Source organism: Bos indicus x Bos taurus, chromosome 12 (genome assembly GCF_003369695.1).
Source record: "Bos indicus x Bos taurus breed Angus x Brahman F1 hybrid chromosome 12, Bos_hybrid_MaternalHap_v2.0, whole genome shotgun sequence".
Lineage (NCBI taxonomy): Eukaryota > Metazoa > Chordata > Mammalia > Artiodactyla > Bovidae > Bos > Bos indicus x Bos taurus.
In genome coordinates this window covers 28262074-28279319 of record NC_040087.1, presented here as the reverse complement: position 1 = coordinate 28279319, position 17246 = coordinate 28262074, and the positions used below count along the sequence as shown (strand labels likewise).

At 37.9% G+C, this 17246-nt stretch overlaps 1 protein-coding gene across 4 annotated transcripts in view; it reads right to left on the bottom strand.

Annotated features, from left to right (window-relative positions):
- The window catches only part of N4BP2L2 (NEDD4 binding protein 2 like 2), an 84550-nt gene extending 71352 nt beyond the window's left edge, over positions 1 to 13198 (bottom strand). For 2 of the 4 annotated variants that reach the window (XM_027557453.1, XM_027557454.1), the window contains exons 1-4: positions 13053 to 13196; positions 10539 to 11782; positions 4192 to 4316; positions 109 to 197 (exon numbers count right to left, since the gene is read on the bottom strand). In XM_027557453.1, the coding sequence (XP_027413254.1) occupies positions 109 to 197; positions 4192 to 4316; positions 10539 to 11782 (1458 nt within the window). In that variant the 5' untranslated portion in view covers positions 13053 to 13196. Of the gene's footprint in view, positions 1 to 108; positions 198 to 4191; positions 4317 to 10538; positions 11783 to 13052 lie in introns of those variants that run through there. The other 2 variants (XM_027557456.1, XM_027557457.1) reach the window with 2 other exon arrangements.
- Between the last annotated feature and the right edge of the window lie 4048 nt (positions 13199 to 17246).

Sequence of the window (17246 nt, the reverse complement as noted above, 5' to 3'; positions counted from 1 at the left end):
TAGAGAACAAGGACAAATGTTTTAATAGTAAACATCAAAGTAACTGAAATTTCAGAATATGAAAAAAGCTGAAAAGAATAGAAAAACTCTCTCATATCTCATATTTACCATTTCCACATATGGTTTCATTTCCCAAGCTTGTGTATTAGTGTTGTCTATTATGACTGGCGATCTCCCCTGATTGATAGCTTGCTTTGCTGAAATAAAAAATAAATTTAAAAAGCAAAAAACAGAATGATTAGATAAAAATATATAAAATAAAATTTAAACATTCATTAAGCAATTTTCTACATCCTTGTACTTAAAAACAAAACTGTGCAATCTCTAGAGTCAGTGCATGGAAATAAAAGGACTCTGCTAGATTAAGTGGAATTAAGAGACATAAACATATGTAATGGGTTTTCTTCAGACCAAATGCTGGTTTTGAAAAACTAGCTGTAAAGGACATTTTAGGGGAAATATTCTGTTGAACTTACAGCTAATGAAGACTTCAGTCTAGAGCTTTCATTTACAGAAAATGTAGGGACAAGTTACATGTGAATATGGTCTGAGTATGAAAAGAGACAAACATTTAATGATATGGAACGATGGAGACTTTTAACAGAAAATGGCAATTTACAAGATAATATGTAACTGATTTCATTTTGGGCAAACTATAAAGATGAGAAAAGTTACTAAGACACCAAAAGTTGTCTTCTATAGGTAAAATTCCCAGTAATTCTTTCGAAATAAGAGACTTAGGTAAAAAAAAAAAAAAAGTGCTATGGATTTATCACTACTCACATCCTAAGCAGCTAAATTCCAAAGTTCAACTGACTTTGTGGATATTTCTTAGGACAATGATTTCTGAAATTGGGAGCTGAGCTAAACAGAACTTTTCAAACTATATCTCCCTGTCTCTAGCTATTGATTCCAGTATGAGGTGAGAACTATTTCACAGCGATTCCTGTTAATGACAGGCAAGACAATTAAGAGCCCACTATAAAATTTATTTTATTTTACAGAGTTCCATCATTTATGAGAGAGACTCCATTTAAGACTGTTCTCACAGAAAGCTGTAGAAGAGCAGTCACTTGGATGGGGAGGAGGCTAGTGGACCTGTGACTCTCAGAAACCTTCCTGCAGTGGCCATAGCTGGAGGAGGGGTGGTGTCCACCCTTTGGCTCTGTCTCCATCCTGGGCGTCTGCTCAAGGATCACCCTCTCATGGTTCTGACCTCTCTGACCTTGGCCCTCGGGGGACCTCTTGACTTGGCTGTTGTTCCAGATTCATGTATCATGCCTCTTCCTAGAGAAACCTGAGAATTCCTCATATTGGAAGCTTCAGATGCTCCAAGAGCAAATCAGTTAGTGCTTTGAATTTACATGTTAACAAACAGGTCATTTAGCATCACTCCAAAAGAGTAACACAAATTACCTCTAACAGGTGGGGCTATGGATGGATGGTTGTTGTTGTTTAGTGGCTAAGTCATGTCCAACTCTTTTGAGACCCCATGGACTATAGCCTGCCAGGCTCCTCTGTACATGGGATTTCCCAGGCAAGAATACTAGAATGGGTTGCCATTTCCTTCTCCCCACTATAAAATTTAAAAGGCTGAGGCAAAATGCAATGATATGTAAGTTTTGCTGGGATTTAGAATTCAAACCACTAAGTTTCACATAATGAAAACATTTATACAGATGTCTAAGGGAAGATAGAATTTTAAAAGCTAAGTAATAATGACTAATGTGGAATGTAAATACATATTTGGGAGACGACGTCTCTAAATATTAAAAGAAAGTTACAACTTGGGTCACAAACAGGATACCAAGATGCTATCAATTCCCACTGCTTCACCCCAAACAGTGATCATACTTTCATTTTAAAAAAAAATATTAAAGTAATTCTCCTAATGTCTGATAGACAGGCTTACACCTCTAAGGAGTCAAGTTCTACAAAAGGAGCTTATTAACCAAATAAATATCTGATTTGCAGGAATGGAGATATTATTCTCTTTCCATGAATAATTATCGTCCAATACCACATTCCAGTGCACTCCAGGAAAATAAAGGTCCTAAGAAAACAATGTCTGAATACTCAAATAAAGAGAGTCATTTTCTCAAACAAATTAACCACCATACTCTAAGAAAGAGAATAACGACATCTTAGAGATATTTTAAATTTATAAGCAGTTAAAGGTGAATTTAGATTCTTCTAATAAACATGAGGCAGACTGATATTCCCAGAATAATGACTGGCACTTAAAAGTATTCAATAAATGTCTGTAAATTAAACGTAATGCTCACAACTTTCAAAATGTCCAGCAATTGCCAGTTATCATTACCTTGAAAGGGTTAAAAATTACCTTGGAAAAGTCCACACTTACTATACTAATAAAACCAGTTGTTTATCTAGACACCAATATGTTCAGCAAGTATAAGTCACACGGCACAAACATTTTAATAAAATAGTCTAGTATTGCAGAAAGAAAAAAAATGTCCCACACAAACTTTCCAGTTCACCAAAGATATACTGCCTCATTCCCCTTATCATCTACTTCTGTTCCTCTTAACTCTGGGCCAATAACTCTAAGCATTTTTGGGAACTGCCAGTATGATCCTTATTTGACTTGGGTAGTAACACTGCAGCAGTTTAAAAAATAAAAAAGAATTAATTTAAAAAAATTTTTTTCTAAAATAAATATTTGGAGAAATCCTAGAATCAATACTAGAAAATAGTCTTAAAATCAAACTTATCTGACATTTAAACTTTTTATTCAAAAATATCCTCACTGAAATTCCTTGCTTTGAAAAGTGAGAATTAGAAAGAAAAGCATTTATGCTGCTTTTTCCTGTACATACTGTACTTCAGGGTAACACTAGTTGCTAGTTCTAGGTAAGAGGACGTTCCTCATTACAGAAGAATTCTAGCCACTGAACACAGAAGGAATGACAGACCTAGAAAAATCATTTTGCAACTTTAATGAAATAACTGATTAAGGAAACATTCTTGAATAAACCAGGGAGCAGACTGTTCTTCTGAAGCTACTGATCTTAGCATCACTAAAAATGGGACAACCGTTTACTTACAAAGAAAAAAAGGTTGAACCAAATAAATCCTACAAGTTAAATGACTACCACAAGGAAGCAAATAGGCTGTTCACTGTAATCGCTCTACTCCAGGTTTAAATAATGTTTCATCATCAATGCATTCTTAATCTTTTAAAAAAGAAATCAGATTATAGTGTAAGCATGTACCTACACAGTTCTAGATTAATAGTTTTCCATTCTGATTGTAACATTAGAATATCCAGGAAACTTAAAAAAAAAACAACAAACAAAACACTAATATTTAGATCCACTCCAGACCAACTAGGGGCTTCCCCAATGGCTCAGTGGTTGAAGAATCCACCTGCAATGCAGGAGCCTGGGAAGACGCAGGCTCGATCCCTGAGTCAGGAAGATCTCTGAAGAAGGACATCTCAACCCACTCCAGCATTCTTGCCTGGAGAATCCTTCCATGGGCAGAGGAGCCTGGAAGTCCACAGGGTCGTAAAGAATTGGACATGACTGAAGTGAATGAGCACACAAGGACATCAGACTAACTAAACCAGAATCTCTGAGGCTAATACTTGGGCATGAGTTTAAAAAAAAAAAAAAATCCCCAAGTGATTCAAATGTTCAGCCAAGGTTAATAATTACTATTCCGAAATTAAAGCAAATTTGACCCATGTGCCTCTAAAAAGTGTATTAAGTAACTTTTTTGTATCAGTGAAAAAAATGTTTAATATTCATGGACATTAAGCCTTAGAAAATATTAGCATTATTCGAGGAAATAACTTTTGGTAACACATTACAAAAATATCAAAGTTTTCTGAATTTGTTCATGAGGTAGTATCAGAGGTTTTCTGAATTTGTTCATGAGGTATAAAGCACTATATCAAAACATCCTATACTTTTATTGTACTGGCTTATGTACACTATCTACAGTTTAAAAAATATTCTAACTACATTCTCTGATTTTCACCTCAATCAGGTAGAGTAAGTATGATTATCACTGCTTCTAAGAGATGAAAAACTGGGTCTCAAAGCTCTTTCGATGGCTTGTCAAAGTCATCCAGTTGGTAAAAAGAAAAAAAGTCAAGAATAAAAATTCAGGTATTGTGACTCCTAGTCAAATATTCTATCCCAGGAGACTTGGCCCAAAACAAACCTCTGTTCTGGTTCCAGTCATGGGCATCACCAAGTTGATTAACATTATACCTGTACCCATCTTGATGGTGAAAATAGTCATCAGTGCTGAACACAATGCCATCACGACTCTGACCAAGCAGAATTCTGTTAATAAAAGAAATCATAAAGGTGCCATTTATAAAATCTATAACCATCAGAAATAAGCCACATAGGAAAGATTATTAAATGAATAGCTGGTACATATTTGTTAATATATTGGAGGCAGAACAGCACAAGAGTTGAAACTTTAAAAGCTTTCAGATTCCAAATATCACTTCACACTTAAATCTACATAATAATAGCCAGTAATAAAAACTATTTAAAGTGGCTTCTATATTGCAACTTTTTTCTTTTTATATTGCAACTTTTAAAAACATTCTTCAATTCAAAATGATGTCAACTTTCCATGTTTTAACTTTAGTGAATTTGTATTTGGTGTCTAAAATTGCCTAAATTTAACACAATAGGTAACCTAAGACAAGCAAGCTTAAGGAAGCAATTCATCTGGGGAAAACTACATTTGGATAAAGATAAGTTTTGACAGCTTTGATATACTATTTCTATAAAGCACAAACATGCATGACCTGAAAGTGAGACTTGTGGTTTAAGGCTGTGAAACAGTCAATGATCCTCCAGAGTATAATCATGTTTTTAACTTTTAAGAGATTAAATTACTAAATGAAATTAACTACTAAATACTGAACAAAGAACACACTCTCAGAACAAGTCAGTGGTAATCAAGGTCTGTTCTCACGATTTACCACCTTTAACTCCTAAGCACAGAGAGATTGACAAGTGTTCAGTGTAAGAGAATTCCCATAACCAGCGACTCATGAAAGAGATTAGAGATGTGCTGAGAAAAGGGAAAAGACAGTAGGAACAATTTGGATCCAACAATAACAAAAAATCCGCCTGCAATGCAGGAGACCCTGGTTGATTCCTGGGTCATGAAGATCACCTGGAGAAGGGATAGGCTACCCACTCCAGTATTCTGGCCTGGATTCCATGGACTGTACAGACCATGGAGTCACAAAGAGTCAGACACAACTGAGGCGACTTTCACTTTATCTCCCCTCCTTCAACCATTAGGCAGTTGGATTATCATTGTATTGGGCTTCCGAGGTGGCGCTAGTGGTAAAGGTCACCTGCCAATGCAGGAGACTTAAGAGATGTGGGTTCCATCCCTGGGTCAGGAAGATCCTCTGGAGGAGGGCAAGGCAACCCACTCCAGTATTCATGCCTGGAGAATCCCATGGACAGAGGGATTCTGTCCCTCTGGCAGGTCACAGTTCATGGAGCGGACTGAAGCAACTGAGCATATGTAATTCTATAATCTCTTTTTGAGAAGGGGAAGGGAGTAGAAGGTGGTGGGAGGGATGATATTGTCCTGGGATGATTCAAGAATACTTCCTAATAAAAGTAACAAAGAATTTCAACTATTAAAACAAACATCTCTCCTTTCCTCAGATAAAACTGCATATATTTTATACAAAAATAAAATCATATATAAATGTAAAAAATGTACTGTATACTTCCACTTATAGAATTCTGATTCAAATTACTTTAAACAAACCAAAGTAAATGGTTTATCATGTTGAAGTTGGCAGAAACCAACACAACTCTGTAAAGCAATTATCCTTCAATTAAAAAATAAATCTTAAAAAAAAGTAAATGGTTTAAATTGTTTGAGGATAAAGCTAGATTTCTCTTTTAACTGGCCATGATTTTCCCAAAATATACCATCTAACACATTTGGCATCCTATTTGTTTATAAGTGATAAAAAATGCCACAATATTAGCATTCCAAACCAAAGCTCAATTGTCTAAAAATATTTTGATCATAACCAACTAGATGATACCTAGTTATGTTTCAAAGTACCAGAAACCTGATACTATCTTTCCTAGATAACATATATGTTTCTTTTTTTTTCCCCCATCTGTTCTACTACTTTACTAGCAGGTGATCCTCTAGGTTTAATAATACCGTACTACAAGAGTATAGGATCTTCTGTACCCAAGAAATGCTTAACCTCCTCCCAAAAAAAAAAAAGTGGGGAGGGAAGGGATAGTAAATCAATTTATATCATTAACCCATGTCAACATCAAACATGAGCAAATCTCAATGAAGAATATCTTAGGTGTATAAATCATAACAACAGCAAATAATTTTAGCTTGGGGAGACTTTTTCCTCCTAGACTGCTCATGCATCGTTTCAAAATTCCCTGAATTATCTCAAAAATACCTTTATCAATCTAGATATATCTAATGTCATATCAACCATCTGAACCAAAAGTAAATTATTTAAGACTATCAGTATTTTCAAAATTCTTAGATTCTATTAGAACCCTCCCAAGTTACGACAGGTACTAAAATGGATTCTCAGAATGCCAAAATTGAGACTTTTGAGAAATCAAGTATACAATAAAAACTTCAGATGTGGTCCCACTGGCCACTTGATTCGTATTTTTTCAAAATAGCTATCTTTCTGAGGACCTAGTATGTGCCAAGCATTTTATATATATACCTTTATGATTCCATTTAATCCTCACAACAACCTTGACAATGTGGTATTAAACAAATTCAGAAATGAAAATAATTTCTGAAATCAGGCCACCAAAATCACATAAACAATGGTGGAAGAGCCAAAACCAATAGCTCATAACATCCCTGCCTCCTGGCGTCCACACCCTTGGATAATCCCCTCAACTGAGGGGACCTTACAGCCTACAGATAGCAAGAAACTGAGGCCTTCAATCCAACAGCTCACAAGGAAATGAGTCTTGTCAACAATTCTGAGCGAGATTCCATGCCGGTCTTCCCCCAAGACAAGCCTTCAGACCAAAACACAGCCCAAAGCAACATGGTGATCACAGCATCATTGGAGACCTTGAACAAGAGGCATCCAGATTCCTGTCTTTCAGAAACTGCGAGACAATAAATGTTTATTGCTTTAACAAGTCAGCTTCAGGGAACTTTGTAACACAACCATAGATAAAAAATTTACTCTGTACTTACACTCTTTCACTTGAGTAACAAATGAGCTGTATTCTTTAAGCGTCATTTTGAGAGTCCTACTCCCCAAAATGGTCTACTATATATAGAATCACTGTAATTTTCCTGCTTTATTTTTTTTAATTTCTAAAAACTATATGTTTTCTATAACACATCATATATATTTAAAAACAGAAGTGATTAAAAAAAAAAAACCTCTGAGTAAAACTGATACTGCATGAATTCTTTACCTCCTTATGTACTGAGTGGCCTTGCATATCCTCTGGCCCAAGACTACTGGGACACTTCATTCTCCAAATACTCCTTGAAAGAAGAAAATTACTCTACATAAGAAAAAGTCAATCCTTCCTCTGGAGTTTAAACTAAGAGCTTTTCCAACAGAAGGAAGGAAAAATGAAATCTCTTCCTCTCTTCAAACTGTTGTGTTCTATAGCTGCTATAACAAATTATCACAAACTTGGTGGCTAAAAACAACACAGGTTTATTATCCGACTGTTCTGAAAGTCAGAAGTCTGAAATCAGTTTCATTAGGTTAATATCAGTTGTGGTCAGACTAGCATTCCTTTAAAAGCAACCTACATATCCATCTTGACTCATGGTCCCTTCATCACCAAAGCCAGCAGAGTAGGACTTTCTCTTTCTGACAAGTACTTCAACTATCTTTTACTCCTGATCAACTCCAGACATTTTGCTAATATGATGAAATTACTGCTTCTGATAATACTCTGGTGAAATCTGTAGCATAAAGGAATGTGGATTTGCTGAAGTAATTTCAATTTATGCCTCCTCCTTGCAAGAACACAGTATAAGAATCTAGCAAAATCTTTAGCCCACACCCCTAAGAATGATACCCCAAACTTGATCCCTAAATGGTCTTGAGACCAATTATGGAATCAAAGGATTCAGTTTGGCTGATTGCCAACTGCAACAGCAACAAAATTCTATCTCTAGAATATTGTTGAATTCTGCCTCAAATGAACCTTTCATCAAAAGGCCGTCAGTTTACCTAAGAGGATAAAGAGCTGGCACCTTGTCATACTTACAGAAGTTGTGTGAACTGGTTTGCACAGGTTTACTTGTAAATATTTAAACTCTGTACTTGTATTCAAACTTAATGTAAGACTGGTTTCATCGAAATCTGTTCATTAAGTTGTGGTAAACACTAAGCGTCTGCCACTTGTAACCAAGTTGGCTTTTAGGTCAGTTATCAGTAAATAAAGATAATGCTGTCTTGAGGGTTGAGATGAGAAACCAAAACATCAAAAGTGGAGGCAAGTAAGAAAACCTCTAAATAAGTAAAATCCTGAGAAAAATGAAAGGACACATATTATGTCTCCTGCAGTGGAGGGCAGGGTACTAGTTCAAGTGCACAAGGATATGAAGATAAAGAGGTAGGTAAGGACTAAAGGAAGAAAGGGACTTGAATACTATCCCCAAAGAATTTGAAATTTATCTAACTCACTATAACTCATTACCACATATCAATACTAAACAATGTTATATTTTAATTTAGTGCCCCAAATTAATTCAACTCTGATCCTCCAAATCTTTACTCCTTTTTTCAAAGCTCATTTGAAAAGCTAAATCCTACATGAAACCATTCCTCATTAGAGAATATGTGGCTTCATATCCAATCCCAAATAACCATTCCTACTTCATTCAAAAAAGTGCTGACCTAAAGAGATACTTCTGCTGCTTTAACCAAGCTATTCAAAGCCAGGAGTCAGGTATAGAGCAACCCATGTGATAGATATTAAAGTGAAGGATTAGGTAAGATACACACCCTCATTTACATCCCCACTTTGATCTCTTATCAGTTTTTACAACTTCTCCCAAGTCCTTGAACCTGAACTCATTTTTTATTAGCCTCTGCTGCTTCTAAAAAGTGAAAAGGCTAATTCATCTCCCAAGATGGTTATATACGGAAGTACTCTATAACCTAAAAACAGTAACATAAATAAATGGTAGTTGTGACTGTAACTTCCATTCTTATTACACCTAATTTCTCAAATAAAGAAATATACATGGGGTCGCAAAGAGTCAGACATGACTTAGTGACTGAACAACAACATATTAAATATAATCACCTCTCATCTCCCACTACAATTACGTCTCCTTGAACTTCTACTGAATTGCCACTACACTTGATTCATTTTCAGTTTCAACACACTCCAATATGTTGTTCCAAACCTAATCCTTCTTTTTGCATTCTATACCAGAGGTCCTCACCAGAAGATGCATTCATCCAATTTCCAACCATCTCTTTTCTGATATTCCAAATCTAGAAGAACGCTCATGTTTTTAAGACTTCATTCCTAATTTCTATCCTTTCTAAAGAAGGGTTGAAATATCATTTTCTCTACAAAATTTTCACTAAAAAGGAATCAAAATGCAGACTTAAAATTCATTCACAAAATAACAGTTTACAATCTAGCTTGAAATGTCTATATAACTTAAATCTTTCTCTAATTTCTTGCTTCTGAAGAAATACTGTGTAAGTTTTTTAGACTGTCTTGCAAATAAATATAAACCATTTACAAAATAGTTCCTTGACTTTTTTATCATCACCCAAAGACATCAAATAAACTCTTTTCCCTCTTATCTAGCATAAACCTCGAAATCATCCTATATAAACTACAAAGAATCTGTATTGCTTTTCATAGCTGCACAAATGTGTTTGACTGCATCAATATTTTAAAAATGTAAACAAAGACAGGAATTTGAAACATTTCACCACACAATAAAACATCATCAGTTCTAACTTCACTAATTTCAGATATTGCTCACTTCAAACTCTTAAAGAAACTGCAAACAGGTTCCCTCCATCAACAATGGTACAAACACGACACAGTTCTTAAAACAAGTTCAAAATTCCTCTCCTTGGGTTATCTCATTGCTTCTCATAATTCCAGAAAAATAAGTATTATTCATTAACGGCGAAACCTGTCCAAGGTCACAAACTGAAATAACTGAGTCAAAGCTCAAGTTCTCTACCTATGAATCCAACTCTTCTTGAATAGCTGACTTGAAGGGCAGCACAGTTCTCAAATAGCATTTGCTTCATCACAGCCATTATTTCACATGGTGAATCTATTTTTAAAGTCCTTAACAGGATCTTAATAAGAATATATATGTCAATTCTCCTTTCCTCTATCAGAAAACATCTTTTAAAATATTTACCATCATATGCCATTCTCAAGTATAACAAATTAAAGATTTTTTACAAGACACATAAAAGCATTTGCCATTGATTACAACTATCATGATCTTAAAGCAATAAATTACCAAGTATTCACTTGGTATCCTTTACTTACCGAGACAATGTCGTTTTCCCAGAACCAGGCAAACCTCTTAAAAGAATAAGTAACTTCTGCAATTTATGTAACTTTTCCTCTTCAAACTGCTGGTTTATAAACCTGTCTGTTCCATTACACTCCTCCACAGAAGGATCTTTCCAGTATCTTTCACTGGTTTCACAGAAACCATTACTCGCATACCCATCTTGCACACTGTAGTCATTTCTAGAGGGATGATCACTACTGCAGTCAGTATATTCATTGTTCTCATCAAAAGTCAAACAATCCCAGTTAGCATGACAACTATTTATAAAATATCCATTCTGCATCTCAAAGTCATCCTGGGAATGGAAAATATTTGATGGTGGATTTGGTGGAACACTGAATCTTTCAATATTTAAGTGATAGTTAAAACTGGGAAGATGAGGGTCTTGTGGTACTACAAAAGAATCCATTGCTTGCCACTCAGGCCTGAAGGAAGTAAATGAATCATCACAAAATGTAGGTATCATTTGTCCATTACAAGGATATTTACCTGGCTCATTCCCCACCCACTGTTGATAACCACAATGTGGTTGAAGGCCATTACTAAGATATTTTTTCTTTTCTTCTTCAGATTTTAACAGATCATTATTAGGGTTCTGATAATATGCAATGAGTTGTTTCTCAGAGGGTTCGGGTTCCTTACAACTACTTTCTGAATCATCTTTTTCATTTTCAAGCTCTTCAATTTCTTTGTAAAACTGGAACAATTCATTGTCAATCTCTGATTTTTTGGAGTTAAATTTCTGTTTGTTTTGTTTTCTTTTGCCGTCTCTACCATTGATAGTGTCTGCTTGATTCCTCCCGTCATTACATTTTTTTTCCTCAGGGGGTTTGTAAATGGGTCCTATAAATGCTTTACTTGTGCTATATATCTCATCATCTGTGGATACCAATGGAGGATGTATATCCTGTACAACTTGTGAATCAACAGACTCAATAACATCCGGTCTGTCACTAGGCATCCCATCATGCTCAGGTTTCAGCAAATCTGTAGTTTGGGTTTTGTCCTCCTGAAGATAACTATGTCCTCTAACATTAGTGATGGTTACAGGGGTCCAATCACTTCCAGTTTTCTCTTGCTTTCTGTAAAAATTACCACTACCATGATAGGGGAAAACATATGCCTCTTCAGTAGACTTCAATTTCTTGGAGCATGGTTCACTTAGTAGTTCTTCTTCATGTCCCATGGATTTAGTTTCAACTTCACCATAAGGCATCTGAGGAGAAAATCACACAACTAATACTTTAAAAACCTAAACAAAAATTTCCTCAGAAACAACAGAAGAAAACAATTGATATAAGCATTTAAAAACCATTTTCACAAAACACGAAAATTTTAAAGTTGTAATTTTATAATCCTGTACTACTGTTATGACATTGTGATTTAAAGCAGGAGTTTCACTGAAGGTAAATAAACATCCTTTTTTAAAGAAAGTTATATCTCCTATTTAATCTAACTCATGTATTTCTGAATTCGAGAACCTAAGCAAAAACTAAAGCAAGCTTGGAAAGCTCAATCAGTAATACACATTTCAATGACACAGATATACAATCGTGTACTAAAAAGGACAGTAAGTGTGCCAACCAAAATGACAAAGATCCAAACTGGTTGTAATAAACTGTATCATAAATGTCTTCCTGTTTAAAACCACTAGGTCCTTAGCAAACCTCACACAACCACAAGTGTTAGCAATCAAACGTCAGATTAACTGAAATGTCAGTCTTTATAGGCCCTATTCTTGCGAGGAGAATAGGGTCCCCAAGTGTGTGTATTACATTGATTTTAAAGAAAAAAACAGTAACTTAAGTTGTCCTGAGAATGACAGAAATATGTGATGTTTAGAAATCTGGCAACTCCCCAAATCAAAGCCCTCATCTTTTCCAGATGGTTCGTCCATCTCGTAGATAAATAAACTCTGCTTCCCCTGAAAATTTTGGGGGACCCTCAACAGTACAATTCAAAAGCCTGTTTTGGTCAATACTTCATTCCGCCCGCTCTCTGGTCTTCCTTTCTCTAACACGAGAGCAAAAGGAAAGGGCAAAAACACGAGTGGGACAAGACGGCCCCAAGGGGACTGAAAGAAAATACACCTGAAGAGAACGCCAACCTCCCAGAAACAGGCCCCTCCTAGGCCGCTTCTCAGCTTCTCATTTCCTCATTATAAACAGCAGAAAAGACCCAGGGAAGAGAAAGGAGAGAGGCCTATACACAACTTGAACCCTAAGGCCTCCTGACCTCCAAACAAGGCAGCCCGGGCAAAAGCGCTTCACCCAATTTTTCTGTCCCAAAGGAGACACGTTCAGGTTCTATCTAGGAATTCCAAAGAGCTCCGAGACCCAAAGGTTCACTCCCGGCTTCTGTATACAGCTAACCTAAAGGGTTCAGTCAAGCGCCGGCGAGAAGCCAAGCCACTTAAGGAAGAAGAAAGAAACTGAAAAACCTCCCCACCACAACCCCACCTCGCTTAAAATGGTCTGTTTACTCACCTTATACCACAGTTCTGCATTGACCTCAAAACAGTAGGTGAAAGAACCGCAGAGACCTTCCCCAAACAGATACCGGGTGGGACTGAAAGCCGGGACCTCAGGAGCCGAGAAACAAGCCGCGACTCCGTACGCAAGATGGCGACCACCTCACAGTTACCCCGGCAGGAATTACGAATTCGCGCCAAGGCATTGTGGGAAACGAAGTCCGGAATTCACACCCAGCCTGGAAATCTCAACGTCTCCCAGAATGCATTGCTTCACATACGCGCTGAGGACAAAAGGCGAAGGCCGGAAGTAGTTCTTAGATTGGAGGCGGGACGTTGTTTAGAAATACCAACTTCGGCTAAAATAGGCATCGACCTGGTCTGGTGTTCACCACTAAATGAAAAGACACTGTGAGTGCCTGACATCCAAAACACATACATAAGCTGTTCTGAGTATATGCAGATACATAAACTGTTCTGAGTACATGCTTTAAGGCTTTTGCCAAGTCGCTTCAGTCGTGTCCGACCGACTCTGTGCGACCCCATGGACTGCAGCCTACCAGGCTTCTCTGTCCATGGGATTCTCCAGGCAAAAACACTGGAGTGGGTTGCCATTTCCTTCTCCGCAAAATAAGGCTTTTAGGGATACTCAAAAACTTTTCAAAAGGGTCTTAACATTTCACCTCGCCAACTAGGCTTTCTATCGTTTCTAGGTTCATGTTTTTCTGTCCAAGAAGAGAATCACTGCAGCTGAGCCTTGATATACAGATAAAAGTACTTGTGATAAAATAACTTAAAATGTCATAGCTGTATTTTGTTTTGGGAACTAAAGACCATTTTCTGAGCCTTCTCGTTAAAAGTCAACTTGTGGAAAGCGCTTAGAACAGGGCTTGGTAAAAGTAAGTGCTATGTAAGTGTTTGTTAAATTAGAAATAACCACAAACCGAACAATTGGCAGTCCTCTGCTCAGGGCCCCTTTTCTCTTCCCACCGTCTCCCCACTCTCTCTAGACCCACTCCTTCACCTGCAGAGAAATTGCTTCTCTCTTCACACGTATTTTGCGGAGAAGGCAATAGCAACCCACTCCAGTACTCTTGCCTGGAAAATCGCATGGACAGAGGAGCCTGGTAGGCTGCAGTCCCTGGGGTCGCGAAGAGTCGGACACGACTGAGCGACTTCACTTTCACTTTTCATTTTCATGCATTGGAGAAGGAAATGGCAACCCACTCCAGTGTTCTTGCTTGGAGAATCCCAGGGACGGGGGAGCCTGGTGGGCTGCCGTCTGTGGGGTTGCAGAGTCGGACACGACTGAAGCGACTTAGTAGTAGTAGTAGTCACACGTATTTAAATACGTATGTAAGTAAACCCGTTGCCATAGCGTTTTAATTTATAAATATTATAGTTAAAATCACAGCCTCTAATGTTTGCATTGGATTATTTAACAGCCTTATGACCGAGAGGGCTCACCAAGAGCAATCCATCCCCTTACAGCGACAGACTCATCTTCAAATAGAAATTCTCTCATCGACCTTTATGATGTTTCCTCGTGATTAGATTCAAATTAAACTAAAAAGCCTCTTGATGAAAGTGAAAGAGGAGAGTGAATAAGTTGGCTTAAAGCTCAACATTCAGAAAACGAAGATCATGGCATCCGGTCCCACCACTTCATGGGAAATAGATGGGGAAACAGTGGAAACAGTGTCAGACTTTATTTTTCTGGGCTCCAAAATCACTGCAGATGGTGACTGCAGCCATGAAATTAAAAGATGCTTACTCCTTGGAAGAAGAGTTATGACCAACCTAGATAGCATATTGAAAAGCAGAGACATTACTTTGCCAACAAAGGTCCGTCTAGTCAAGGCTATGGTTTTTCCAGTGGTCACGTATGGATGTGAGAGTTGGACTGTGAAGAAAGCTGAGCGCCGAAGAATTGATGCTTTTGGACCTGTGGTGTTGGAGAAGACTCTTGAGAGTCCCTTGGACTGCAAGGAGATCCAACCAGTCCATTCTAAAGGAGATGAGCCCTGGGATTTCTTTGGAAGGAATGATGCTAAAGCTGAAACTCCAGTATTTTGGCCACCTCCTGTGAAGAGCTGACTCATTGGAAAAGACTCTGATGCTGGGAGGGATTGGGGGCAGGAGGAGAAGGGGACGCCAGAGGATGAGATGGCTGGATGGCATCACTGACTCGATGGACGTGAGTTTGAGTGAACTCCGGAAGATGGTAATGGACAGGGAGGCTTGGCGTGCTGCGATTCATGGGGTCGCAAAGAGTCGAACACGACTGAGTGACTGAACTGACTGAACTGAAGTGATGCATCCTTGGTGGAAACAACCACACGGGTGAAGTTGTGTTCTTCTTCGGGGTGGTACATCCGGAGGCACAGAATGCCTGTCTATCCATTATAAGGTGGTATTAATTTTTATCACTGGATCAAGGTGTTGTAGTTTCTTCACTTGGTTTTCCTCTGCTTTCATCCCTTAAGCAATCTGTGAAAAAATACTTTGAGACCAAGAAAATGTCTCACTCCTAATCAAACTGTACCTTAAAGATTTTGCCTTCATTTATGATTCTTACTGCAACTGCTCTTTACAATGTTAGTTGTGTTTATTTCACCCATCTCCTTCAACACCACATTTATTAGTTTTGATGCTTGTTGCTGTTTAGTCGCCCAGTCATGTCCAACACTTGGTAATCCTAAGGACTGCCGCATTCCAGGCCTCCCTGTCCCTCACCATTTCCTGAAGTTTGTCTAAGTTCATGTCCATTGCAAGGGTATTGACATCTAGCCATCTCATCCTCTGAAGGCCCTCTTCTCCTTCTGCCTGCGATCTTTGCCAACTTCAGGGACTTTTCCAATGAATACTGGAGTTTCAGCTTCAGCATCAGTCCTTCCAAGAAGTAGTCAAGGTTGATTTTCCTCAATATTGACTGGTTTGATCTACTAAAAAGAAAGTTTTGATGCTACTAAAAGGAAAATCCCCCTTACTTTCTATCAGTATGGATTTACATGTTCCTTTTTGTTCAAGAAGTTAAGAGTCCATTGCTGCTCTTATTTGTTTATTAGTTTATAATAGTCCATTTTTAGGACAGTTTTAGTCTCAGAGAAAAATTGAGTAGATAGTACAGAGTTTCCATGTATCCCATTCACCTCACATACAGTTTCCCCTGTTACAAATCTCTTACAGGATTATAGTATTTTAAAAGCCTCTTGATGAAAGTGAAAGTGGAGAGTGAACAAGTTGGCTTAAAGCTCAACATTCAGAAAACGAAGATCATGGCATGTGGTCCCATCACTTCATGGGAAATAGATGGGGAAACAGTGGAAACAGTGTCAGACTTTATTTTTCTGGGCTCCAAAATCACTGCAGATGGTGACTGCAGCCATGAAATTAAAAGACGCTTACTCCTTGGAAGGAAAGTTATGACCAACCTAGATAGCATATTCAAAAGCAGAGACATTACTTTGCCAAAAAAGGTTCGTCTAGTCAAGGCTATGGTTTTTCCTGTGGTCATGTATGGATGTGAGAGTTGGACTGTGAAGAAGGCTGAGCGCCGAAGAATTGACGCTTTTGAACTGTGGTGTTGGAGAAGACTCTTGAGAGTCCCTTGGACTGCAAGGAAATCCGACCAGTCCATTCTGAAGGAGATGAGCCCTGGGATTTCTTTGGAAGGAATCATGCTAAAGCTGATACTCCAGTACTTTGGCCATCTCATGCGAAGAGTTGACTCATTGGAAAAGACTCTGATGCTGGGAGGGATTGGGGGCAGGAGGAGAAGGGGACGCCAGAGGATGAGATGGCTGGATGGCATCACTGACTCGATGGACGTGAGTCTGAGTGAACTCCGGGAGTTGGTGATGGACAGGGAGGCCTGGCGTGCTGTGATTCATGGGGTCGCAAAGAGTCGGACATGATTGAGCGACTGATCTGATCTGATCTGATCTGATATATGTTTTGTGTGTGTATATATATATATATATAGTATTACAGTATTATAGTACATCATTACAATTAATGAACCAATATTGATACACTGAGGTCAAGGACAGACCATCGTTTTTCCTTAGTTTTGCACTAATGTCCTTTGTGTCCCAGGGTTCCATCCAGGATGCAGTATTACATGGAGTTGTCATCTCTCCTTAGTCTCTCCTGACTGTGACGGTTTCTCAAACTCCACTTGGTTTTGATGACTTTGGCAATTATAAGG